This window comes from Culex quinquefasciatus, chromosome 3 (assembly GCF_015732765.1).
Source record: "Culex quinquefasciatus strain JHB chromosome 3, VPISU_Cqui_1.0_pri_paternal, whole genome shotgun sequence".
Taxonomy (NCBI): Eukaryota; Metazoa; Arthropoda; class Insecta; order Diptera; family Culicidae; genus Culex; species Culex quinquefasciatus.
The window spans coordinates 126,304,000-126,330,733 of NC_051863.1; the positions used below are offsets into that span (position 1 = coordinate 126,304,000).

General features: G+C 36.8%; 1 protein-coding gene across 5 annotated transcripts in view; it reads left to right on the forward strand.

The window, feature by feature from the left end:
• LOC6043338 (sodium-dependent dopamine transporter) overlaps positions 1-26,734 on the forward strand; it is a 52,268-nt gene that overhangs the window by 20,122 nt on the left and 5,412 nt on the right. For all 5 annotated transcript variants that reach the window (XM_038262918.1, XM_038262922.1, XM_038262919.1 and 2 more), the window contains one exon: positions 15,295-15,612. In XM_038262918.1, coding sequence (XP_038118846.1) covers positions 15,295-15,612 — 318 coding nt within the window. The remainder of the gene's footprint in view (positions 1-15,294; positions 15,613-26,734) is intronic.

Below are 26,734 nucleotides of genomic sequence, written 5' to 3' on the forward strand. Positions count from 1 at the left end.
GTTTATCTTATTTGAACTAAATTCTAGAGTGCTTTCACAGAATGCTTTTCAGTAACAAGTTTCTATCTCAGCCTCAGCATGTGGTCAATGGCACTTGCTTCATTCCACAATAAAACGACAGCATAGTCTGCCTGCATGTAGTTGTGGAGGTTTGATTTTTTAAGGGTTACTTTATTGTTTCATTCAGGGAAAAATCGAACATTCTCAAATGTTTCATAATGAACAAATTGTTGTAAAATCCAGTTCGACTACCGTGAAACGGGGTGACTTTGATTGGTTTGAGGTTAGTCCGCAAAATAAAGAGTGAAAATTAAATACGTATGGAATGCTATGGAATCAAACTGATCATGATTTTGAATAGGAAAACGGGATGCATCTTTGCACAATTTTCCACTAAGAGAAGGTAAAATAAGCTTGTAAATAATAAATATTACGTGTTCAAGAAATATAATTCAAAAAAATCTTCAAATTTATAGTCATTTAAAGTGGAACAAATTTCGTATAAAAAGTTAAAATAAAACATTAATATTGATGTTTGTTTTCCGAGTGTCTATATCAACGACCACCCCGGAATTCAAAATAAAAATTTTCAACTCAACTATTTCTTGAAGCACCATTAAAAAAACTTTTTCTTCAAAAATAGTGCATGGACCTTTTGAGGCCTTCCCCAGTGCATGTTTTTTAAAATAATAATCATGAGAAAAACCTTAACAGTTGGAAAATGTTCCAAAAATCAATGGAAATCCTGTCATTGTCACTCCAGTTCAGGTTACTTTTTGATTTACCATCTATTTATGAGTTTATTTCTGTGCACGAATTTTGGTGCTTTAAAAACACTTTAATTTGAAAAACAACATATTTGGACTGAAAAAGCGCCATTTTGCACCAGAAAAGTGGAAAATTTGCAATTTTAAGAGTTAAAATTAAACATTTTCTCTGACATAAAAGATGTACCCGTTCGCAGATGTAATGTTACCATGCATAATTTTTTACAATGGTTCCATTTTTGTCTCATAAAAAAAAAACAAACAAACAAAAAACAGAAACATAGATAAATACTTATTTAAGGATTTAGTGATAACTTGTTGAAATGTCGCAAATAGTTTTGCTAAACAGTCCTTATCACACAACTTTGACGAAGACATCAGATTCAGATCGACCAACTGTTGTCAAACCATCGGGGTTTGCTGGTAGTTCTAAGCTTCTAGTTCTAATGGCCTATCTACAATCACTTAGCTTAGAAAATTTCACTTAGCTTAGGAATTTGAATCAATGGAAATGAATCTGAGTTTCTACAATGGAAAAGTAATCAAATTAGAAACTGACGTTTGGTTTGGAAAATTTCAAAATCTACGGTAAGTTGACGTTTCCATATCAAAGGTAAACAAACAACTGCATAGCAACGTATATCAGCCCAGCAAGTTTTCTAAGTTGATTGTGGATGACGAACGTAAGTTGCAGACTTTCCTAAGTAACTACTTTACTTAGATGTTCTAAGCTAAGTGATTGTAGATAGGCCATAAGTTCTGTAGGTATTTTGAGTTACCGGTTTTGGAAAAATCTGTATTTTGAGAAGGGAAATTCTGATCGATCTCGATGGTTTGACACCAACTGTTGTCAAACGAGCGGAGTCACTTTTTAGTTTGACACCCCTTCTACACGGAGTTCACTCACACTACTAAACGTTTGTTTTGGTAGTGTGCGTGAGCGCCGTGTAAAAAGTGACAGTTCGCCACTTTTTAGCTTGACTTTGACCAACCAACGGGGTACAAACTAAAAAACTAACTTAATCCACCTATGTGGTTGTTGCCTTCCTCACTTTTTATCAACATTTGGTGATATGATGGGTTTGGACACAAATTCTATCTATCTTCGAAATTTTGTATATATATATGTCGTGTTCTGGTCCGGACATTTTCGGACTCCTCAAAAAATCTCGGCTCAGTTCGCTTGATCCACCATTTGGATCGCGAACACACACACACAACAGGCTGTCAGTGAGACAGCCCAAAGAAACACATCCGTCGTCTTCACAATAATCCAACAGACTGTCGAGCCAACCAATCCCGCGTGATCATCAAACCCGAGCGCAATGCGCAGGGAAGGCTCTCTTTACCTCCCGCTCACTCTCTAAAGTAAACGTCAAATCCGTTGAAACGAATAATTACGGTGTTGCCAGAATAACGCAAAAGACATCAAAAGTCTGTAAGCTTTACACAAAATCTGTTTGAGAACATTATTTCAAATCAATCCAAAACTGTTCTGATAAAACATTATAAGATATTTTTCTAACCCACTATATTCTCCACAATACAAAATTTCGACGGTTTTGTTCGAACGCGAATCAATTCAACACGGAACGTCCGATCGAGGTGCTCTTTGTTGCGTTGGGTTCGTATGGTAAGTTCGTGAGTCCAAGGAAGGTTCTTACGCCAAAAAGTTACAACTTTGGCCACTCTGGAACCGATTCCGGAAAATTTGCAGATTGTATGGGAAAGGTTAAAATCAAGTTTTGATCACAGGAGGCTGAATAAGCAAAAAAGTCAAAAAACCTCAACAAACGAAAAAAGGCAGAACGAAGTTTGTCAGGTAAGGCTTGTTTCTCAATAAAGAAATACACAAATGTCACTTAAGCGGTCATAACTTGAGACTGAGCGTTGCCAGATCTTCAATGTACACTCAACCCCCGGTGGTTGGTCACTTTTTCGTTTGACACTTTTTTAGTTTGTACCCCGTTGGTTGGTCAAAGTCAAACCAAAAAGTGACAAAATGTCACTTTTTACACTGCGCTTACGCACACTATCAAAACAAACGTTTGGAAGTATATGTGAACTCCGTGTAAAAGGGGTGTCAAACTAAAAAGTGACCCCGTTCGTTTGACAACAGTTTGTGAAGAGTGAGTGTATTGAACTCATTGGAAATGTCTTTCGATTACCTATCCAACGATGGGTTGAATGATGGATCCGGACACAGTTTACATACATTTAAGTGAGATCCGGCTGCAAAAAAGTACATAAATATTACTTAAGTGGTCATAACTTGAGACAGGGTTGCCAGATCTTCAATGTATTGGACTCATTGAAAAGGTCTTTTGATAACCTACCCAACGATGGGCTGGATGATGGGTCCGGACATAGTTTACATACATTTAAGTGAGATCCGGCATCAAAAAAGTACATAAATATCACTTAAGTGGTCATAACTTGAGACAGGGTTGCCAGATCTTCAATATTGTGGACACATTGGAAAGGTCTTTCGATTACCTATCCAACGATGGGTTGAATGATGGATCCGGACACAGTTTACATACATTTAAGTGAGATCCGGCTGCAAAAAAGTACATAAATATTACTTAAGTGGTCATAACTTGAGACAGGGTTGCCAGATCTTCAATGTATTGGACTCATTGAAAAGGTCTTTTGATAACCTACCCAACGATGGGCTGGATGATGGGTCCGGACATAGTTTACATACATTTAAGTGAGATCCGGCATCAAAAAAGTACATAAATATTACTTAAGTGGTCATAACTTGAGACAGGGTTGCCAGATCTTCAATGTTGGCTGCAAAAAAGTACATAAATATCACTTAAGTGGTCATAACTTGAGACAGGGTTGCCAGAACTTCAATGTTTTGGACTCGTTGGAAAGGTCTTTTGATAACCTAACCAACGATGGGTCGGGTGATGGGTCTGGACATAGTTTACATGCATTTATGTGAGATCCGATTCGCAACTCTGACACTTTTTATACATAACTTTTGAACTACTTATCAGATCTTCAAACAATTCAATAGTGCAGTATGGGGCACCAAACCGGATCGAATGCATCTTATTTGACTCAAATCGGATCAGCCAGTGCCGAGAAAACTTGGCAAGAATTTTGAGCACCAAGGGGAATACGCACACACATACACACACACACACAGACATTTGTTCAGTTTTCGATTCTGAGTCGATAGGTATACATGAATATAGGTCTACGAGCTGTTTTTCAAAAGTTCTTTTTTCGAGCAGGATTATAGCCTTACCTCAGTGAGGAAGGCAAAAGTGTCAAACGAAGAAGTGACCAACCACCGGGGGTTGAGGGTACTCAAACGCATTGAAACACTTTAACCTGACGTGCCACCCCGAATTCAAACTTGACCGCACTTTCCTATTTTCCTTCTCACTCACCCCAGCGATCAGCGATTGTCAAACAGACCATTTGACAGATGCGCAGCTGCAGTTGCTGAGAAACTTTCTGGAATAACAAATGAAAATGAAAGAAAACATGCAGGAACCTAAAAACTTTTGCGAATTCTGAACTTGACGGTCAATATATAGCATTATTTGATGGGAAATGAAGCAACAAATTGCGTTAAACTTCCAAATTAGACTTGTTTTAGACGTTTCATTACATTTCCATTCCATTATTTAATAGATGAACGCTTCCTTTGGTCAAAGTTTGCCAAAAATTCAAAAAAGTCAACAAACAATGGTTTAACAACCGATGATTTGACACCAGCTGTCGTCAAACGAACGGAGTCATTTCTTAGTTTGACACCCCTTTTACACCGAATTCACACACACTACCGAACGTTTGTTTTGATAGTGTGTGTGAGCGCCGTTTAAAAAGTGACAGTTCGTCACTCAACGGCGTACAAACTAAAAGTTTCAATAATTGTGAAGAAAATGCTGTAACTTGTCTTAGTTAGGGCCATTTGAAATTATTTCCGAAACAAATTTTATTTTTCAAGTGAATGGGACCGTTGTTCAGATTAATTTGACCATTATTTTCGTAAATTTCGCTATTGATAATATTATAAAAACTCTTAGAATTCAATATCCTATTTAATGTATTTAATGTCTTTATTTATCTCAGAACACTGTTGCATCCAGAGCAAATATCAAGACAAAAAATCCAAACGCAATTGAAAGTATAATCCTCTGCGCCCGCCGTAATCCGCTTCCAGCATTTCCCAGGACAGTTGAGAATTCTTCTGCAGCAGTACTTTTGCTATTTCCGTTTGCGAATGGGCCTGCAGCAACAGCACCGTCGACGGTTCCCCGCTTTCATTTCATCCAACTTCTTTCTGGCAGCAACAGCACCACCACCACCACCACCACCACAAAACCAACTGACAGGTGGGGGTTGGAAAATCGACTTCCCTATCAATCCTGTCACGCGATGCCACCCTCCCGCCCAAAGACACTTGTAGTCCTTTTCAGATGAAGGTATCAACGGGGATGATAGAGAAAGGAGGGGGGAAATCATTCACAAATGGTAAAAGTGGCACTGATTACGTCACCGAAAATCCTATTTAGTGAATTTTGAGACCTGCTTGGCGAGGGAAGGTTGGGGGGAAAGAGGGAGGAAATCTGTTCAATAAATAAGAGTGCCAAATGTCAAACGATGATGTCGCTCAATGGAAGTGGCTACGATATGGCGATGATACAGGCCGAGATGAGAGGTTCCATAAATACTAAATCAAATTATTCAGAACGCTGAAACGTTCAATCATTGTCTGCGTCGTCGTCGGTTGGAGAGATGCTTGAATAACTGTGTCCTCCAGATTGTTGGGTGAGTGAGAGGCATGTTTTATTTTCTGTTCTTTTGGAGAGCGGCGTTCACTAAAAGAGATTGTTTTCAAATTAAATTTGAGGAGTTTTTTTTTTTCAAAAGGTCCTTATTGCTATTGTTCTCATATGTTTATAGGACCTAATAAAATAAGGCCGAGATTTATATTTTTAATAATGGTAAAAATCCTACCCTTTGTTTGCATGCATTGCACCAAATTTTGAGAATGTATTATCATTTTAGATCTTTAGATTTTCTACAATTTTTGGGGAAAACTTAGAAAAACAATTGAGAAATCAAAAAGTTAGTTATTTTTTGGAATTTCTAATTTTTAAAGGAGATTTATAATTTTGTATTTTATGATTCGAATGAAACTTCGTCCATGCCAAAAGATGTCAATTTGCTAAATTAGTTTATCCATTCAAGGCTCCAAATAATTTTGGTCTGGGTTTGTGAATATTCGAAAATCTTGAGAAAAGATTTGGTATCTTCGGCAATGTTGTAGGCTTTTGAGATAAAAATATAGATACATGAAAAAATCCCTTTTTTATTCTTTTTTAACTTTAACAATTGAATTTTTAAAATGCAAACGTATTTGTTTATTTTTGGTTTTTATATCTGGAGTCTTTTTAAAAGGTCTAAACTGCCCATGTTCGCATAAATGTCCCATATGCAAAAACAGCAAGCTGAGAAAAACGCATTTGAAGTTTGTCCCACTCATAAGACTACGTGTTAAGTTTTCGCGAAAAAACTGTATTTCCTCCTGATTTCTAGAACAAAGTACTGGATGTTATAGGCTTGTTTGAAGAAGCAAACGATTTTGAACCAATCTGCATCAATAACTCAAATTCGATGAAAATGCATATGGGACATTTATGCGATCAGGGGCAGTAAACAAATTACTTTTGTTTTTGCTTTTTGGGTGTTTTTGAATACCCTAGATACAAAAACACATTGAAAACAACCAAAAAATAATTTGGTTTAAAGGACCTTTTAAACAAATTCCAGATATGTTATAGGGAACTAAGAAGGGCTTCTTTTGCGCTATAGTTTAGGATGGTGCAAAATCTGGTATTTTAAAAATTAAAAATTCTTAAATTAATTTTGTAAATCAAACCAATAGTTCCTGAGATATCAGCTTTTTATGTAATTTTTTGATTGGTGTATCGACCGACTGTATTTTTTATGCTTTCATCAAATGTTTAACAAAAACAGGAAATCAAGAAAAGATAAAAGAAATCTACAAATTCGGAACATTTTTTTCTTACAGATGTAAACAAACTTTGGTTCTCTCCAGGAGTACATTTTTTTTTTACAAATAATGACTTCACACCGTGAAACCAATTCAACTTGGTAATGTTTTTGAATGGTCTGATAGCTTTTTTGTGTGAAAATATCAATTAAATTCAGGTGTTCCACAATTGTTGTTGTTTGTTGAATAACAACTATTTTCACTAGTAAAATAGCAAGAGAATGTCCAAATAAAGGTCTTGAAAAAAGTAGTGTTTCGAATCTATAGATGTTCCGAATATATGGGATTACTATAGATGAAACTATAAGAATAAATTATTTCTTCACAAAATTTTTATTTGAAGAAGCTGTATCACAGCAACCGTTTGTCAGATCATCAATGTCCAAAATGGAAAAATGCAGGAAATTCTCTCAGCTTTTTGAAATTATTCTTTCTAATGTGAAACGTGATTTCTAATTGTGAATTCGATTTCACATCTAAACAGGGATGCAATAATCGCAAAACAATCCATTTCGCTTGCGAACTTTCTTCACCCGCGAAAGAGAGAGGAGACGAATCACGTAAAAGAAAATCGCTCCCGAAATTCTCCCAAAAAATCAATCTGCTGATGATTTTTTGTTTATTTCCTTGTCAGCACCACTTAATAATATTTATTTCACTTTGTTGACACACATTGTCCATCTACAAAATATTATAGGTCATTTTTCGACGTGTGACGTTGCAAGTGTAGTAGTGAAAAAGATATTCCACCGAATAATCAAGATGATGTTTTTTTTGGATTCCTTTTACCGATCTATCGTGTGCGAGAGGAAGAGCATGCTCCCTTCGGATTTTTTCTCTTGATGAACATCCAATGATTTTCTTTTGATGATGATTTTTCCATCGCATGCATCTAAACATAAATTTTGAAATTTGGTTTGACCGTAATCTGGGGTGAATCGGGACTACAGTCTGAATAGGCACAGCAGCTTTTAAATTTGGAAATGGATGTACACATTTTGTTGGCCTGAGTCTGCTCTAACCGAAACCAACCAGAAAAATCAAAATTTTGTGCTCGAACATGGTTAAAACTGCTATCCCAATTCGCCCCATGTGTCCCGATTGACCCCAGTTTACGGAATTTAGATTTTTTTCCGAAAGAGATGGAGGACTGCAGGGTCGGGTATGTTTTCTAACGACTCCATTTAAAGATAACAGCTCCAACTCACAGCACCACACAATTGACGAAAAATTTACAGGATTTTATCTTGCTGGAAAATGGCCGCACAAGAAAATTTAAAATTTAATGCTGTTTTATTTTTAATTGTTGAAATATTGGGCACTCGGAAACACGTAGTTTTACCCAGTTATTATTCTTGAAATATGAACATATTATTTCTCAAATTGGTGAAGTTCACATAGTGCAGCCACATTCTTTAATATGACGGCAATAAATTCAATATCATTGAATTTATTATATTATTCAGACACTTAATGCTAAAAATTTAGGTCATAAAATTAACAAACGGATTTTAGAGGACGATTTGAGAATTCATCCAATGTCATGTTCTTTTCACCGGTACTGTGTCTGCTAAATCTGTAATGGCTTTCGAATTACCATTTTGTAACTTTCACAACACATTGGCAATTCCTACAGCTTACTTTTGTTCTATTTATAGGAATGGTGTTATTCGGCATTGATACAATGGACAAAATTTTCACATTTTTATACCGCTCGGCATTGACAAACTCCACAACATCCTCCCACCACAGCTCAGGCCAATATCGGCCACGACCGACCGGTTTGACACATTTTACAATGAGCCTTCTCACCCGGAGAAGGGGACAATTCCGACGAACAACAAGGACTTTTTGCCTTGGGGCTCCATCGAACCATGATACCGTCGTCGTCGTTGCCGCGCGCGTTTTTCCCCTTCTCGAAGCAATAATAATCAAATTTCCGCTTAAAATCAATTTTCCTCGCAATTTTCTCTCACACCAGGGGTAGTGTCAAAAGTGACAAGGTGGTGGGGGAGGTTGGTTGGGGCATAAGGTGACGATGAACTTCCCCCAGAATGGCGCTCTCTTGGTTGCTCTGTAACACACACCACCACTCACACCCACACATGTGCACACTCTAAAGTAGGATAAAACATCAAAAACATTACCAAACACTTTATCAATTTGAGGATGCTGATGCCACCGATTGGCTTCTACGTGTGTGCACGTGGTACACATGTTCAGTATTTTGTTTGGGGTGCTATTATTAGCATCCCTTCAATGCAAAGTAAGTGGGTGAGGGCCAGAGAGGGGTTGAAACTTGAGCGAGCCACCACTTGACATTATTCAGGCAGACTACGAGCTGTCCAAAAACGAGCGAACAGCTTCATTTACCGGGCAAAGCACAACACCTATCTACCTTTATTGACATGGTTCTGATTTATGATGATGTACGCACATACACACACGGTTCCCGGTTGAGTTAGGAAATTAGAGGTGAAAGTTCAAATCGATCATGTTGGATTCTGCCTGGGTAATGCCAATTAAATCGCTTTTATTGATTAAACGGCAAACATTTGTCTTCCTGCACTTTGGGTGCATAATTTGAATCGTGATAGTTTATAAACGCTGATTCACAGCAGGAATTCCCCTTTTTTTTAAACGTTTGCCTTCCTTATTGAGGAAATGCTTCGAATCACTCAAAAATAGATCTTTTTAATAACACCTCCTAGACACCCACATTCCTACATATTTGACAGAACAGAACTTGTAAGCAAATATTTGTGCGTATGCCGTGATCTGGTTCAAAAACATGCACTTGAGTTCCTCCGCTATGGCTTAAAGTATCTCGTCCAGGTTCGGTTAAATTTTGAGTCCTGTAGTTTGGTATTGAAAATTATGATAAAACATCTAAGTTACGAAGAGTTACTATAAAAAAATGAATAACCAATATTGATTCGGAGCAAAATATATAAAGGTTCAGTTTGTACAGGAAAATATTTAAAAAATATATATGTATCGTAAATAGTTTGCTCAATTTATCACATAACTACAAAGAAAAAAAACTAACTTAATCCACCTATGTGGTTGATGCCTTCCTCATTTTGAATATAAGTGGTTTGCTAGCTATTTTTTTTTAGATCCAGAAAAATAAGTACACAAATATAACTTAATTGGTCATAACTCGAGACATGCTTGCCAGATCTTCAATGTTGTGGACTCGTTGGAAAAGTCTCTCGATTACCTAACCAACGATGGGTCGGATGATGGATCCGGACAACGTTTACATACATTTAAGTGAGATCCGGTTTCAAAAAAGTACATAAATATCACTTAAGTGGTCATAACTCGAGACATGCTTGCCAGATCTTCAATGTTGTGGACTCGTTGGAAAAGTCTCTCGATTACCTAACCAACGATGGGTTGGATGATGGATCCGGACATCGTTTTCATACATTTAAGTGAGATCCGGCTTCAAAAAAGTACATAAATATCACTTAAGTGGTCATAACTCGAGACAGGGTTGCCAGATCTTCAATGTTGTGGACTCGTTGGAAAGGTCTCTCGATTACCTAACCAACAATGGGTTGGATGATGGATCCGGACAATGTTTACATACATTTAAGTGAGATCCGGCATCAAAAAAGTACATCAATATCACTCAAGTGGTCATAACTCGAGACAGGGTTGCCAGATCTTCAATGTTGAGGACTCGTTGGAAAGGTCTCTCGATTACCTAACCAACGATGGGTTGGATGATGGATCCGGACATCGTTTACATGCATATAAATGAGATCCGGATAAATGTGAAAACACATTTTTATACATAACTTTTGAACTAGTTATCGAAACTTCAAACAATTCAATAGCGATGTATGGGACCATGAACCAAGTCTAATGCAACCGGTTTGATCAAAATCGGTTCAGCCAGTGCTGAGAAAACTCAGTGAGAATTTTGGTCACATACATACATACACACACACATACACACACACATACACACACACAAACACACACACATACACACACACAGACATTTGTTCAGTTTTCGATTCTGAGTCGATATGTATACATGAAGGTGGGTCTTCGAGCTTTTAATAAAAAGTTCATTTTTAGAGCAGGATTATAGCCTTACCTCAGTGAGGAAGGCAAAATCATGGTAATATAACATCTGGGAAGGGGTACATCTTTTATGTCAGAAAAAAAGGTGTAATTTACCACTTTTCTGTCACTTTTTCAGTCTAAATTGTGGTAAAATTACATCATATAAGAGGTAATATTCAACCTTCAAAAATTACAGCTTCCAAATTTACATTATTTTTTTCTGTGTATGAACTTTTTGCATGAGTGAAAGCATAAACAATCAAGTGTTTTTGTCTGATGAGGGTATTAAAAATAGTTTAAATAGCATTTCTAAAATATTAGGGGTGACATGATCCTTCCCCCCTCCCTTTAACATTTTTAAGAACCGTCAGCAGGGGTGACATTGAGTCTGGGGGTGACATTGGGTCATACAAATGTCAGTATTTTGATGACGGAACTCTAAAGGAATTTGTTTCTCGTTAGTCCAAACTATTGATTTTTTTGTAAGCTACACCGTTGCAAATATTTTTGAATTTTAATGTTTCCCCCCTCCCAATCAAAATTGGTCCGAAAAATCAGGGGGCAAACATATTTTAGAAGTCCAATCAACTGGAAACAATCTAAAATGCATTTTTCTGCATTAATAATTGAATTTAGCATGTTTGGGCTCGTTCAACAATTTTTAGAAATTTTATTAAATTGCTATGTACAACACGGCAAAAATAAATTTCGTCAATAGTTAGATATTTTGAAAAGTAATGATTGCTTTTTTTTTCATTCAAATGTTGAAACAATGGCCCGTAATTTCAATGTTCATACTTTTTTTTTTATTTTTTTGGATGCAAGGATCAAATAAAGGAACTTTTTAGACTTTTGATTGTAAAAATGACTGGACTATTAATTTAACGTTAAAAGCGTAATGGTTTTGTAGTTAACCCGATTTTGGAAACTCGCTTCCGTTTCCCGGATATCGCAATACACACTTGTGACATAGACCAATTTATCAACAAAATGATTGTGCACACTTGTGACACGTCATACATGGTGTTGGAAAATGTGGAAAAATTTTCTTGTTTTTCACAAATTTATGTTGATACACATTTTCTGAATGCAATGCAATCTTTTGTTTTTAAAAAATATACTGATTAAGTCGATTAAACCATTGATTTGAGCTTATTTTAGTTTGTATGGAAATACATAGTACAATTTTACTTTCGAAACACACTTGTGACACGTGCTTTTCAGATTTTTGTTTATATTATTCACTGTCTCTTTTAACTGGTGTAACCAAATTAGTTGAAATTTGGAGCGTTTGTTAAGCGATAGTATACAAACCGATTGCTTCAAAAAGTTTGGCTCTATCATTCATAGTTTTGAAATTATTTACCAACAAACTTTAAAAATCGATTTTCTCGAAAAGTACTAAATGGTCGTTGTCACAAGGTAGCACACAACTGACGATCTGTTAAAACAGAATTAGCATAGCATAGCATTGGTGTCTACCCGTAGTTGCTACTCTGTTATTGACCAGGACCTCCAAGAATTGCTCCGTGGACCACTGATGAAGAGTAGGAACCAATCATCACCACTTCGCAACTTTCAAATGTCCCTATCATGCTAGCCAATCACAGCGCCGGCCACGACCAGTGGTAAGACACGGGGAAGTGGATAGGAATTTTAGTCCGATACTTGAGTGATGAAGACCGCTAAATCGGCTGCGTCTTCGACAAAGTATCACGTGAGGTTTGAGGGTGTTAGTAAGATGGATTCACCGTGGTAAGTGATGCGGCCAGTCAAATCTATTTATAGTCTTTAATTCTTCATATGTTCTTGGATTCATTTTGGAAGCTTTACAAATTTGGTTCAAATTTGGTTGGTGGTGAATTCTGGTCGTGTTGAATGTTCAATATTCACCTAACGAGTATGCAGCCGAGTAAGTTCTTGAATTCAACTTTGCATTCAATATTGCATTGTCTGTTCTATAGTTCTCAGATTCCCATCAAGTTTCTTGGATTCTTGTAGCATTCTTAATCCTTCTAGTCAACTAAACCTCGATGGTCTGGGTGTTAGCATTTTTGTCTGCTGACCCAAAGGACGGGGGATCGAACCCCGTCGCGAGCGAATGAATTTTTCATTCAAATTCAAGTGTTCAGAATTCCTTCTTTCCATAATTTCTCGATAGGAGCAGATGGGAATCAAACCCAGAACCTTCCGCTTGCAAAGCGAACAGCGTAACCATTCAGCCACGCCTACCCCTCTACTGACGATCTTTGAAAACAGAATTGTAAAGAAAGTTCACACCATTAAATTCCTTCTTAAAGTTTTTAATACCGTTTCGATTCTCTATATATATTACAATTTAGCACAACCATATTTTGGGTTGTCTTAGAGCTTCAAGGGCTCCTGAAGTTCTCATAAATAATGGATGTCTATAAGGTGGAATAGATTTTGACAATATAATCGGATGAACAAACTTTAAAAAGAATTTTAAAAGTTCGAATTTTTCTACAAATCTGTTGAATTCACATTTTTAAAGATTGATCCACACATATGGGCAGCTAAGTTAAAAACACATACAAAAATCGAAAACCTTAAATTTTTGAAAAACGTAATGTCTAATTCAGGTCGGTAAAACAAAACATTCTACGTATAAATCTCGGATGGGGTACCTCCGGTTTATAGAAATTTGTCACGCCGTGTATACAATGATTTTTTTTTTTTTTTTTTGTTGAGTCTTGATACCACTGCGACCAATTAGAGGAATATTGTGGTGTGACCCTTTTTTTATAGCAAATCAGGTTAACCCAACATCATGGAACGATGAGAGGCAGCTCCTGTTTACTGCGTGTTGTCCCAGTTAGGTACGACTTGTTTTATAAAGTCTATCACCCTACTAGGACGGAATATATTGATATTGGAGGGCTGTAAGACCCCTTTTCCGAAAAATGAAATTCTACTCTGGGTCAGGGCACCGCAATTGCAAAGCAGGTGCTCTGATGTTTCATTTTCAATATTACAAAATCTACAAATTGCGTTTGGGATTTTCCTCATATTGAATAAGTGATATTTACATGGACAGTGACCAGTTAATAAACCAGCGATCACCCTTAAATTCTTTTTGTCTAGTTTTAGTAATTCTCGAGAAAGTTTCTCGTTTGGAAAGATAAATCTTTTTGCCTGTCTAGAAGAATCGGTAGAATTCCAAATAGATTGTATTGTTGATATTTCCCACCGTTTGAGCTCCATTTTTAGAGAACAGTCTGGAACACCAAAGAAAGGTTCTGGGCCAATGAAGTCGGCATCAGATCCTTTCCTTGCCAGGCTGTCCGCTATTTCGTTTCCTAGAATTCCACAATGCCCAGGAACCCAGTAAAGATTAACCACGTTATTTTGGGATAATTGCCTTAGTAAATAGATTCCTTCCCATACTAGTCTTGACTGGCAGGTATACCCTTTCAGAGCATTCAGTGCTGCCAAGCTGTCAGAAAAGATACAAATATTAGCAAATCTATAATTCCTTTTAAAGCAAATGTGCAAACATTCAATTATTGCATAAACTTCGGCTTGGAAAACTGTTGGATATTGTCCCATTGAAACAAATGTTTCAATTCCTGGGCCAAAAACTCCTGCTCCCGTCTTGTTGTTCATTTTGGAACCGTCCGTGTAGAACACAACAGAGCCTGGACGAAGATTAGGCCCACCATTATCCCACTCGTAGCGACTTTTAGCGTCCACTGTGAATGGAATGTCATAGTTTGCCTTGGTCGGCATCCAGTCTACTATTGAGTTTAACGCCGGATTCAGATTAAAGTTTTTAAGGACCTCTAAGTGGCCCGTCAAATCTTTTCCTGAATCTTTGTGGATCGATTCATTAAAAGGGCACTTTTACATGCCTCTAATTCAATAAATTTATGAAGAGGAAGTAAATTCAACAAAGAGTTTAGTGCAGCAGACGAAGTACTGTGCATAGCTCCCGTTATTGAAATAGTGGCTAATCTTTGCAGTTTAGCTAGTTTATCTTGTGATTTTTTTTCCTTAACTTTTGGCCACCAGACAAGTGAGGCGTACGTAATTCTTGGTCTTACTATACATGTATATATCCAATAAATCATTTTAGGGCGAAGGCCCCATTTTTTTCCAAAAGTTTTTTTACACACCCATAGAGCATTAATTCCTTTGTTTAATACATTATTCAAATGAGTATTCCAGTTAAGTTTCCTATCCAATGATACTCATCAATGCTTTCCAGGATATTGCTAGTTGCATACATCCGGGAAATGGTGGTACCGTTTAGCAACATAATTGAGTACAAAGTGATGGAGAAAGTGTCTGCACTATCGTTTTAACTCAATAATGTAATTTTAACATCCACGTTTCCGATATTAAACAACGAAACTTTTTCTACTTCACCTTTCCCCACAGGCAAAAGCGAAACTGGCAAACTAACCAAGAACGCTGACTGTTGCGACGGCGGGCTTGCGGGGGCCGGCGAAAACGGCGTCGACGAGCGAAGTTGCGGTGGGGGCGGGGGTGGCGGAGAGGAGGTCGCCCTGGCGATGACCACCCTCGGCCAGATCAAGGCCAGCTCGAGGAAGGGGGGCCACTGCATCGACCTGGCCGATTCGGACCAGCGCGAAACATGGTCCGGCAAGGTGGACTTTCTGCTGTCCGTGATCGGGTTCGCCGTCGATCTGGCCAACGTGTGGCGCTTCCCGTACCTGTGCTACAAAAATGGCGGCGGTAAGTAACGAACATAACTGAAAGATTTGAATCAATATCTCAAATTCAACAGGTTTCACAAACCTGTTGAGTCCATTTTCAGCCCTTCAGCTTTCTCAGCTCGCGTGAAACTCCTTCCGGTGGCTCATTACAGAGTTTAACCACGCACGCAATCCGCTATGATTTGTAGTCGTACGAACCGTCCTGAACTGTGGGAAAAGTCCTGTGCACGTGACACATTTGGTACGATTCATTTCCCCCCTCCTTCATAGCGAACCTCCAAGTGAGTGCCAATCCGAGGGGTGTGTCACTTGCTGAAAAGCTAAAGGCAAAAGTTGAGTGCCACCGGTTGCTTAAAAGAAAGCAGCGGAAATTTCCTCTTTTCCGCTTTTCCACTTGGCGTAGTTTTCCCATCCACATTTCCCCACTCTCATCACCACGTGGTTTGATCCGTATTCTTCGTGTCCACTCGACCGCGAATCCGTTGCAAAACTCCGCAACGTCTCCGCTCCTCGGTTCTTGATCTGTCATCATCATCAACGCCTTTTCCCACTCTGCTTCCGATTTCGTTCCGAGGAGGATGGGGGACTTTTAGATGGTCGGATTAGCTGGGTGTGTGTGTGTGTTTGTGACTTCATCCTCAACCGTTTCAGGGGCAAAAAAAGAACGACTCAGGAGTAGAAAAAATCACATACGTCTTGGGAGCGAAAGAACCACAACCGTTCTGGACGAGCGAAATCTTACTTGGGCAACAGTGTTATTATAAATTATTATGGCTTTCAACAAGTGGGTAATGGATCTGGACATGGAGTAAAGAGGCGGAGAAAAAGGGATCCGTTATTTTTTTTGTAGCGTGGGTGTGTTTTTAAAGTGAATTTATGACTGAAAATTTAAAATATTTTTTTGGTACATGCCCAAGTAACATTTTTTTCCAGGAGTTCTACAAGAGCTCTTCAAGATAGCTACAGCATAGCAGTTTGGACCGCGGTAGGATAAAACTCTCTTCAAGTACTCTTCCAAACTCCTGAAGAAGTTTTGAAGTGAATTTTATCCTACTGCGGTCCAAACTGCTATACTGTAGCTATCTTGAAGAGCTCTTGTAGAACTCCGGGAAAAAAATGTTACACCCAAAATTCAGAATCGAGATAATCGTTCTCTCAAAATTTATTGAGGGCTCAGGGCCAAAATCGATAGAATAAAGGAGAAAAGCTCGGAACTTAACCTCAAAGGTAAACAACCGAATGAACTTTTTTGACAGGTGTCAGTTTCGACACTTAGCAATTAAAATTATAATTTTGTTCCGGATGTTCCGTTTCGCATGGACACAAACACTCCTGGTCACGGGGCAAGGACACGGTCACGGGAATGGCCAGGAACAGACACCTACACGGCCAGAGACACGAAAACGGCCAGAAGCACGGGCACGAACACGGGCAGGAGTCCGGACAAGGACACGGCCTAGAGCACGGCCACGGGAACGACCAGGAACAGGCAACTACGTGGTCAGGTGCACGTACACGGACACGGCCAGAAGCACGGACAAGCACACGGGCACTAATACGAAAAAAAACTCGGATTATGACGTTCCGCGTAATCGGAAGCAAATTCAAATTCAAAAAAATGCTAAGTCCCGATTTGACACCTGTCAAACCACTCAAATGGCACTCACAAAATGAATACTGAGTTCTTTGAGTTCATTTGCTACGTCACGGTTTTCTTGTCTATAATGGTACCAACTCACACCATCATAACAAATGAGTTCATTCGTTAGTTGAATCAATAAATCTCCAACAAGTGTCATACATCGACTTCTGACTTCTCCATGGTCACCAAGCTGTGGTGGCCGAGGCAGCTAAGTCATTGGATTGGTTTGTCAAAGGTCTCTGGTTCGATTCCCGTTGTCGACACTTTTGGTTTTTTGTTTGATGGATGAACTTTTTTTGCAAATGAACCTCGAGAGAATAGTTCTATCGCCCATCTCGAGCTGTGTTCTCTGCGTCCGTGAATGGTACCACTATTTTCTCGACTCGAGACCATCATTCTCTCGGACTAGCGCTGCCAGTTTTGGGTGTACTTATGTGTCTATATTCAATTTAATCTTGTTTCCTTTTATCTTATCTAATCTTTGCGATTTGAAGTTTTTTTTTTTTGCAACAATACAATGATTGCAATAAGAACACCGACTAACAAAATTTCTGCGTATTTCAGCTCGAGATGGGCGATAGAACTATTCTCTCGAGGTTCATTTGCAAAAAAAGTTCATCCGTCAAACAAAAAACCAAAAGTGTCGACAACGGGAATCGAACCAGAGACCTTTGACAAACCAATCCAATGACTTAACTGCCTCGGCCACCACAGCTTGGTGACCAAGGAGAAGTCAGAAGTCGATGTATGACACTTGTTGGAGATTTATTGATTCAACTAACGAATGAACTCATTTGTTATGATGGTGTGAGTTGGTACCATTATTCTATCGATTTTGGCATTGAGCCCTCAATAAATTTTGAGAGAACGATTATCTCGATTCTGAATTTTGGGCGTAGGGTAAAACAGGCTTTGAAGTTTGAGGTCCAAAAATCATGAAAAATCATGATATTGCTCCCATTTGCGTAAAACTTGATCAATTTCAACTCTCTTAGATGCATTCGAAAGGTCTTTTCAAGCACTTCAAAATGTGCTATATACATCTAAGATTTGTTTGACTGTTTTTAATGGATTTTTTTTAAACCTTAATATCTTTTTGCAACAGCTTCCAATACCCATACTCCCTAGGTCAAAAGTTCGGGAATTTCATGTACTATATGCCTACGGTATTAACTTTTTAGCAAATTGCAGTTTTTCTCATAGTTTTTCGATTTTTCTATAAGGCCTTCCCGAGCAGACGGAAATAACTTGGGAAGGTCAGTTTTTGATATTGTGAAAAGATCGAAATATGTTATTGGGATGATCGGATTAGTTGTTAAAATAACAAAAATCAATAACAAAGATTTGTTCGAAGAATAACTTAAACAGTTATTATGTTGTTATTGCAATAACAAACCAATAACACAGAAGGAATCATGAAGGAATAACAAAATTTGTTATTTTGTGCGGAGAGGTGGAGCAGCATAATAACAAAAAATGTTATTGAACTGGTATGTCTCCATAACAAAAAAAGTTATTGTTTTGGTTTATTTGTAATTTGCAAATAAACCTGCAGTTGCCATAACTCCTCTGTACTAGTCATAGCTGCAGAGTCGGGTACCTCCAAGCGACTTTGAATCCATACATTGAAGACAACTCCGACTCTTGATGCAGGATATGACGTCAACGACGACTTCAGCTCTCCAAAAATACCCGACTTCACAGATTCCGACTCCAAGTAAAAGTTGCTGAAAATTTGCTGAATCCGATGCAGTCTCCGAGGTCTCACTCCAGCTCGAACTTCAACGTCAGCTCCGACTTCCTGGCTCTGTGAAAATAATAACAGTTTTTGTTATTCACACATCAAAAATTCTCAATAAATTAATCAATTCCGTTAGGGAATATAACACAATTTAAAAAAAAAATGAACGCTCAAAAGTTAATTTTATCGGATTAATTTTAGCTTGAAACCCCATTTCAAGGTGAAATAAATGACCCCGATAAAATTGGTCAACATTATTTCATAGTTCTAGCAAATTTTGGTAAAATCCCTTAGGGGGTATATCAAATAATTAAAAAAAATCAACTTTCAAAATATCAACTTTTTAGAATAATTTTAGCTTAAGGACACCATTTCATGGCCAAATTAATGACCCCGACGAAATTGGTCAAAATTATCCCATAGTTCTAGCCAATTTTAGCAAAGTCCCTTAGGGGGTATATCAAATAATTAAAAAAATCAACTTTCAAAATTTCAACTTTTTAGAATAATTTTAGCTTAAGGACATCATTTCATGGCCAAAATAATGACCCCGACGAAATTGGTCAAAATTATCCCATAGTTCTAGCCAATTTAAGCAAAGTCCCTTAGGGGGTATATCAAATAATTAAAAAAAATCAACTTTCAAAATATCAACTTTTTAGAATAATTTTAGCTTAAGGACACCATTTCATGGCCAAATTAATGACCCCGACGAAATTGGTCAAAATTATCCCATAGTTCTACCCAATTTTAGCAAAGTCCCTTAGGGGGTATAACAAATAATTAAAAAAATCAACTTTCAAAAATTTCAACTTTTTAGAATAATTTAAGTTTAAGGACACCATTTCTTGGCCAAAATAATGACCCCGACGAAATTGGTCAAAATTATCCCATAGTTCTAGCCAATTTTAGCAAAGTCCCTTAGGGGGTATATCAAATAATTAAAAAAATCAACTTTCAAAATTTCAACTTTTTAGAATAATTTTAGCTTAAGGACATCATTTCATGGCCAAAATAATGACCCCGACGAAATTGGTCAAAATTATCCCATAGTTCTAGCCAATTTAAGCAAAGTCCCTTAGGGGGTATATCAAATAATTAAAAAAAATCAACTTTCAAAATTTCAACTTTTTAGAATAATTTTAGCTTAAGGACACCATTTCATGGCCAAAATAATGACCCCGACGAGATTGGTCAAAATTATCCCATAGTTCTAGCCAATTTTAAATAAAGTCCCTTAGGGGGTATATCAAATAATTAAAAAAATCAACTTTCAAAATTTCAAACTTTTTAGAATTATTTTAGCTTAAGGACCCCATTTCTTGGCCAAAATAATGACCCCGACGAAATTGGTCAAAATTATCCCATAGTTCTAGCCAATTTAAGCAAAGTCCCTTAGGGGGTATATCAAATAATTAAAAAAATCAACTTTCAAAATTTCAACTTTTTAGAATAATTTTAGCTTAAGGACCCCATTTCATGGCCAAAATAATGACCCCGACGAAATTAGACAAAATTATCCCAAAGATCTAAACATATTTAACAAAAGAAAAAATAATAACAGATTGTGTTATGGACACTTAGAAACTTTTCCATTTGTGTGATGTATGGTAATTTTATTTCTAAGTCAGTATACCGAACGAATAACAAATTTTGTTATTAGGAGAGTTTTTGAAATGTATAACATTTCCTATTATTGGCGTGTTATTAAACATTTTCAATATAATATCACTTCAATACCAAATTTTGTTATTTTATCAGAAACTGTTATTATTTTTTCTTCTTGAAGTTGAACTTCAGGATAAAATAATAACACTTTTTGTTATTTTAACAGGATTTGTTATTGAAATATTATTAATTTTGTTATTACCGTCTGCCCGGGTTTGCAAATATTTTTCAAAGTTTATGCCTGCCCCCCCCTCCTTCAAAATCGGATCTAAAATTCAGGGGGCAAAAAAAATATTTTGCCAATAAAAAAAAGGAAATAGAAATCTAACCAACTAAAAACAGTTAGAAATGCATTTTCCTGCGTTTAATGTCATATTTAGCATGTCTTGGCTCGATCAAAAATATTTAAAATTTTTGTGTAATTTCAATGTACTGCACCACAAAAAGTTTTTGTTTCGGCGAAAAAAAAATCTCTTCAATATTTGGATATTTTGAAAACTAATGATTGCAAAACAGATGTAAAATGCGCTTTAAAACACTTTTTTCATTGAAATGTTGGACCATGCCTTGTCATTTTTTTTTGTTTTTTTTTTTTTTTTTAATTCAAACATTGTTCTAGAATTCAACTCTTATCGTGACGACCCTACAGTTTCTCGTTGCAAAATGTTTCATCTAGTACTTATTAGATACATATTTCTGAAATTATCTGAAGGGTTTTGTATTCAAGTACTACACAATTTTACAAAAATTCGTAAATACAGTAAAAATCGTACATTGTTCGAGAATCTGATTTTTATGGTTGCATAATGTTACATCAAGCGCTGGAATCATATGTCAAACGCATATTTCAAAAGCAATTTGAAGAGTTTTGTTTTAAAGTTCTTAAAAATATTACAAAAATACGTAAAATGCATAAAATTCAATCATTGTTCTAGAATTCAATTATTATCGTGACGACCCGCACAGTTTCTAGTTGCAAAATGTTTCATCAAGTATTTATTAGATACATATTTCTGAAATAATCTGAAGAGTTTTGTATTCAAGTACTACAAAATTAGAAAATTATAACAAATAATAAGTAAATACAGCAAAAATCGTACACTGTTCGAGAACCTGATTTTTATAGCAATGATCCAAAAATTGTTGGTTGTAATGTTTCATCTTGTGTTGGACACACATTCCTAAAAGAATCTGTAAAATTTCAGACTAATCTAAATATATCTTTGTAGAGCTTAAAAAATGTTTTATTTTGTTATCAAACGCTGCATCAGCAAAGATAAAAGTTAATGAAAGTAAGTTATCAATTCATAATTCAATTTGCTATATTTTCGTATCATTTCCTTTTGAAAAAGATGACATTTTTAAAATTAAATAATTTTTTATGATGCTTTTTATTACGGTTCCAGATGTGGCCACCAGAATCCGTGGGACTGGTTTCGTATGTGGGACCGGATCGTAGAACTTTTCCCTTTGTTTCAGGATAGTTTTGTAAGAGAACCTATTGAAATAAATTAATTTGCCTATTTATTAATGACACATTTCTCGTGCTGGTATTCCAAGGGAATGATAATGTTAAAAAAATGTTGGCAACATGGATGTTGTGATTTGATTTTACGTTTTACATAAGGCTTTTTAAACCAACTTGTACACATTTTTAAAGATTTATAAAGTCTAGTTTTGACGCAAGTGAAATTTTACATAACAATTTCCAAAATATAATGTTTTCAAGCACCTCAGTCAGAAGAATAGAACCTCAAAACCAGGAGTCGGGTCTTTTGGGGACCTGGAGTCGGAGTTGGAGTCGGAGTCGTCAAAACTCTAATGGCTGGAGTCGGAGTCGGAGCCAGCTAAATTGTATGAGCTGGAGCCGGAGCTGGAGTCGGATTTGTCAAAAAATTTAATATAATTTACGAACTTATTTATTGTTCAATATTTGTTATAATTCAGGTTAATTCCCATTTTTTTATATTTAAAATTTATTTATTGAATTGCGTGCACTGCGTTGACATTTTTTTGAATTTTGTTTTTTGGTTCAAGATATTTATCAGATACCATGATGTTTTCGAAGCATTTTTATTGTGATTGCTCACTAACAAAAATAATTATATTTTTTAAACATTATCAACTATTACATAAATTTTCTACTTGGAACGCAACATGCTCATTTACATGCAATAAAAACAAATCAAAATGTCGTGTTTCAAGCTGACAAAAAATATCGAAAATAAGTTGCAACTAATTTTGATATACAGTTTAACCGGCGCTCTTATGCCTCGCATATGCAACTTTGCATATACGAGTTATTGAATTTATTAGATATATCGATTACCCCAATGTTTACCATTTCTCTACAAAACTCTTAAAGTGTTGATCCTTAAATAATATCGTTGAACAAGTCTAATGTTTCTTAAATGCCTTAAATCGGGGTGATATAATTGATATAATTAAATTTATTTTTCAAATACTAGAATATTATCATGATTTGTATGTTTTAAGTGTGTACTGGGCTGGATCACACAATGTCCATGTACGTCTTCTCAAATAAATTCAAAAAAGCTTTAAAAAATAGTAACTTTGAAAATTGTTTATTTCAAAACCAGGGTATCTTTGATAGTTACTGCACACCTATTTCTCATTACTGAATTCAGTTAAATTTACTGAAATCTGCACCACTGAAATTTTCATTAAATGAAAACTTGCTGAAAAAAATAAACAATTGAAAATTAGTGTAGCTAGCTTATTAACTTAAAAAATGAATGTAAATTTAAAGTAGTTCAATAAAATGTTCCAATTTTTCAAACAACAAAATTCAAATTTACTCAGAAAATAGTTGTGCGGAAAATGCGTTTTTTAAATATTTAAAAAACAAATTAGGTATCGGAGTTGGAGTCAGAGCCGGAGTCAACAAATTTTGGAAAGCTGGAGTCGGAGTCGGCTAGAGTTGGTAGGCCGGAGTCGGGGTCGAAGCCGGAGTTAACAATTTGTAGAAAGCCGGAGTTGGAGTCGGAGTAACTTGAAATATAACCCGACTCACAGCCCTGCATAAAACCTCCTTCGGAAACCCCAAAACATCTCCGGTGGTCAGCAACCATTTTTCCAAAAATCATATCCGAAAAAAGGATCAATTTCCCGTATGTAACTGGGTAGATCGATTTTTTTTGCATAGATCAGCACTGAGAATTTTCATAAAGTTACAATGCTATGAAATAAACAAAATCTTCTACAATCCCTAGTTTCCTAAAACAATACTTCAAAAATCGACCCGGGGATTTCAAATTCTTGAGAATTGTCACATTCTTATTGGGGATCAACCAAACATCTTCAAAAATCAATCTACCATTTAATCCTGTGCACTTCAAAAAGGTGGAACGAATTTCTTCCTTCACATTTCCTTAACATCCTACTACAATTTCCCAGCGTGGCTCTTTGGCACACTCCCCGGCAATCATTCACAATCGAATATTACTTAAAAGCATTACCGATTTTTTTTTTTGTGTTGCCTTTTTCCTTCCTATTGTTACGCGACGCAACCAGTGTTGTACACCGTATGAATAGCGGCCCAAAGTGCTTCTCCTTAAAAAGGACATCCTCCTTGGTTGCCTTCTTGACGCGTCCTTTCTGATGCTCATCTAGGCAAGAAGCATATTTCCCACAGCTCTTTCCCTTTCCCGCTTGATATTGACAGCAATCTTCGGGTCGGGTCGACATAAGTCGGGGCAAAACGTGAAAATGACCCCATTTCTTGTAGCATTTCCTCGGCGGTGGCGTTGCATCTACCGCTTCCCCCTCGGAAAGGTCCTTCCATCCAGCATCAGCTTTTATTTCAATTTTAAAGCACTCTCATTTCACCGGCACTTGGCGCGGGCTCTCTCCGCTATACAGCGTGAAGAGCCGTTTTGAGGGAAAATTTGCCATCATTGTCAAACCCCACGGACAAGAGTGCCGCCAACATTTTCCTCCTTTGCCTTAGCGGACGACTGACTTGGACTGACTTTGAGCCAAGCCCCTTTTTCACGGGCTGCGCTCTAACACCTTCTTCGTTCGTGTCGTTATTATTTTTCTTTTCTTTTTTCCAGAGAGAAGGACAGCTGAGTAACCCCTCTTCGGTGATTGCTTTCCATTTTTCACACGTTATTACACACGAACGCGTGAAAGGACTTAAGCGGGACACTTATCGCAATCATAAAACATATGTGTGGAGGTGTGACTTGGGGGTTTGTGTCGGAGGGTTTGGATTTGTTGGACTTGTTCCAGTGTGGGTAATGATTGAATTGGTATAGCTTTTCATTAATCTTAAATTTCCTTTCATTAAATTTATTTCGTTGTTTAAGCATTACTGGTGAAGTTACTATCCTAAGCTGAGAAGAGGACTTCCTTTTAACAACTGATTGATTCAATGTTGGGAACAGAGTTTGCGTGTGATTAATGAATCTAGTGAATCTTCTAGGGAAAAAGGTAAAAAATAATCTTGGAAATACTTTAATGTCTCTAAACTAGAATTTTGTGACTAGTTTTTACACATCGTAAAACTAAGATTCAATTATGATTAAATAACAATAAAAGTTCTTATGTAACTATTTTTAAATTAATACATTTTTTGGGAAGTATAAGACATCTCGTTAAATCTTGAGAAATGACTTACCAGTTGAAAAATATAGGGAAAATAAAATTTATATTCCTTTTTGTCACACTGATTTACTGGACTGTTAAAGTTATCAGAATCATCTGAGTGGATGAAAATACATGTTGGAATAAGTTCCGAAATGTGCAAAAACATTTTCAAACATCGAAATATGGATTGATTGCGTCAGGCTTTCCTAGCAAAGAAATCCACTTTAACGACCCCGGGTCTTTTGTGGGCTCTGTTGCAAGTTTCTGCTCATTTCTAGGCGTCCGAAGGTTATGTGTGGTGAGTCACCCAAAACCTCTTTTACGCAAATGGACCGACGTTTTACTTCCCCATCCGATAGAAGACCAGGAGGATAAGGCGGGAATCGAACCCGCGCCCCATAGCAACTTAGGGATCGACAGCCGAAGCCGCTAACCACCACGGCACGAGGCCCTCCGATATAATTATCAATTACACTCAAACCCCGATGGTTTGACACCAACTGTTGTCAAACGAACGGGGTCACTTTTTAGTTTGACACCCCTTTTACACGGAGTTCACACACACTACCAAACGTTTGTTTTGATAGTGTGCGTGAGCGCCGTGTAAAAAGTGACAGTTCGTCACTTTTTAGTTTGACTTTGACCAACCAACGGGGTACAAACTAAAAAAGTGTCAAACGAAAAAGTGACCAACCACCGGGGGTTGAGTGTATTTGAAAAATAAATGAAGCTCTAATTTTAGATGCTTTGAGAAACGATGTGACAATAGTAGTTTATGCAACAAGTTGCAAAAAGAGGATTTTTTCAGCACGAGTCGTACATTTATCAAACGAGGTTCACCGAGGTTCACAAAACTTGCCTAATGAGCTGCGTTGCTATGGGAAGGTCTTTTCGTTTCAGGTACAGAGGGAAAGAGAAATAATCAAATAATGCGTTTTAGTATCAATTTTCAACACGCATCGAGTATCAACATTTAAAAGGAATTATAAAAAAGTACGACTACCCGCAATAAATAAAAACACTGTGATAAACAAAGAATGCAACTGATTTAACGAAATTTACGAAGAATTTATTATTAGCCTAATCTAAATAACCTGAAAAATAATTTAAATCATTTTTAATAAGCTCATTCATACAAACTCTTACACACCTCTTATTATACCAGTAAACCCTGAAATAAATATCTTTTTTTTTCAATTCTATTCGATTTAATTAGTGAATAATCATGTTACAATAAGTTCTTTTGCAGTTCATAACAGAGTTTTGGAGTTCCTTTCAGCTGTGTGTTAAATCTCAATCCATTTTGGAAACGATTATTGCTTATGACTAAGAGATTATCAAGAGTAAGAAAAAATATAGAAAAAACTTACTAAATTAGCAAAGGAAAGGGGATAGAAATAGAAAAGCTTACACTAGATCAATCGCGGCATCATCTCCCCCGCGAGAGCAAAAAACTCCGGCAGTGTAAAGAGATCTTCC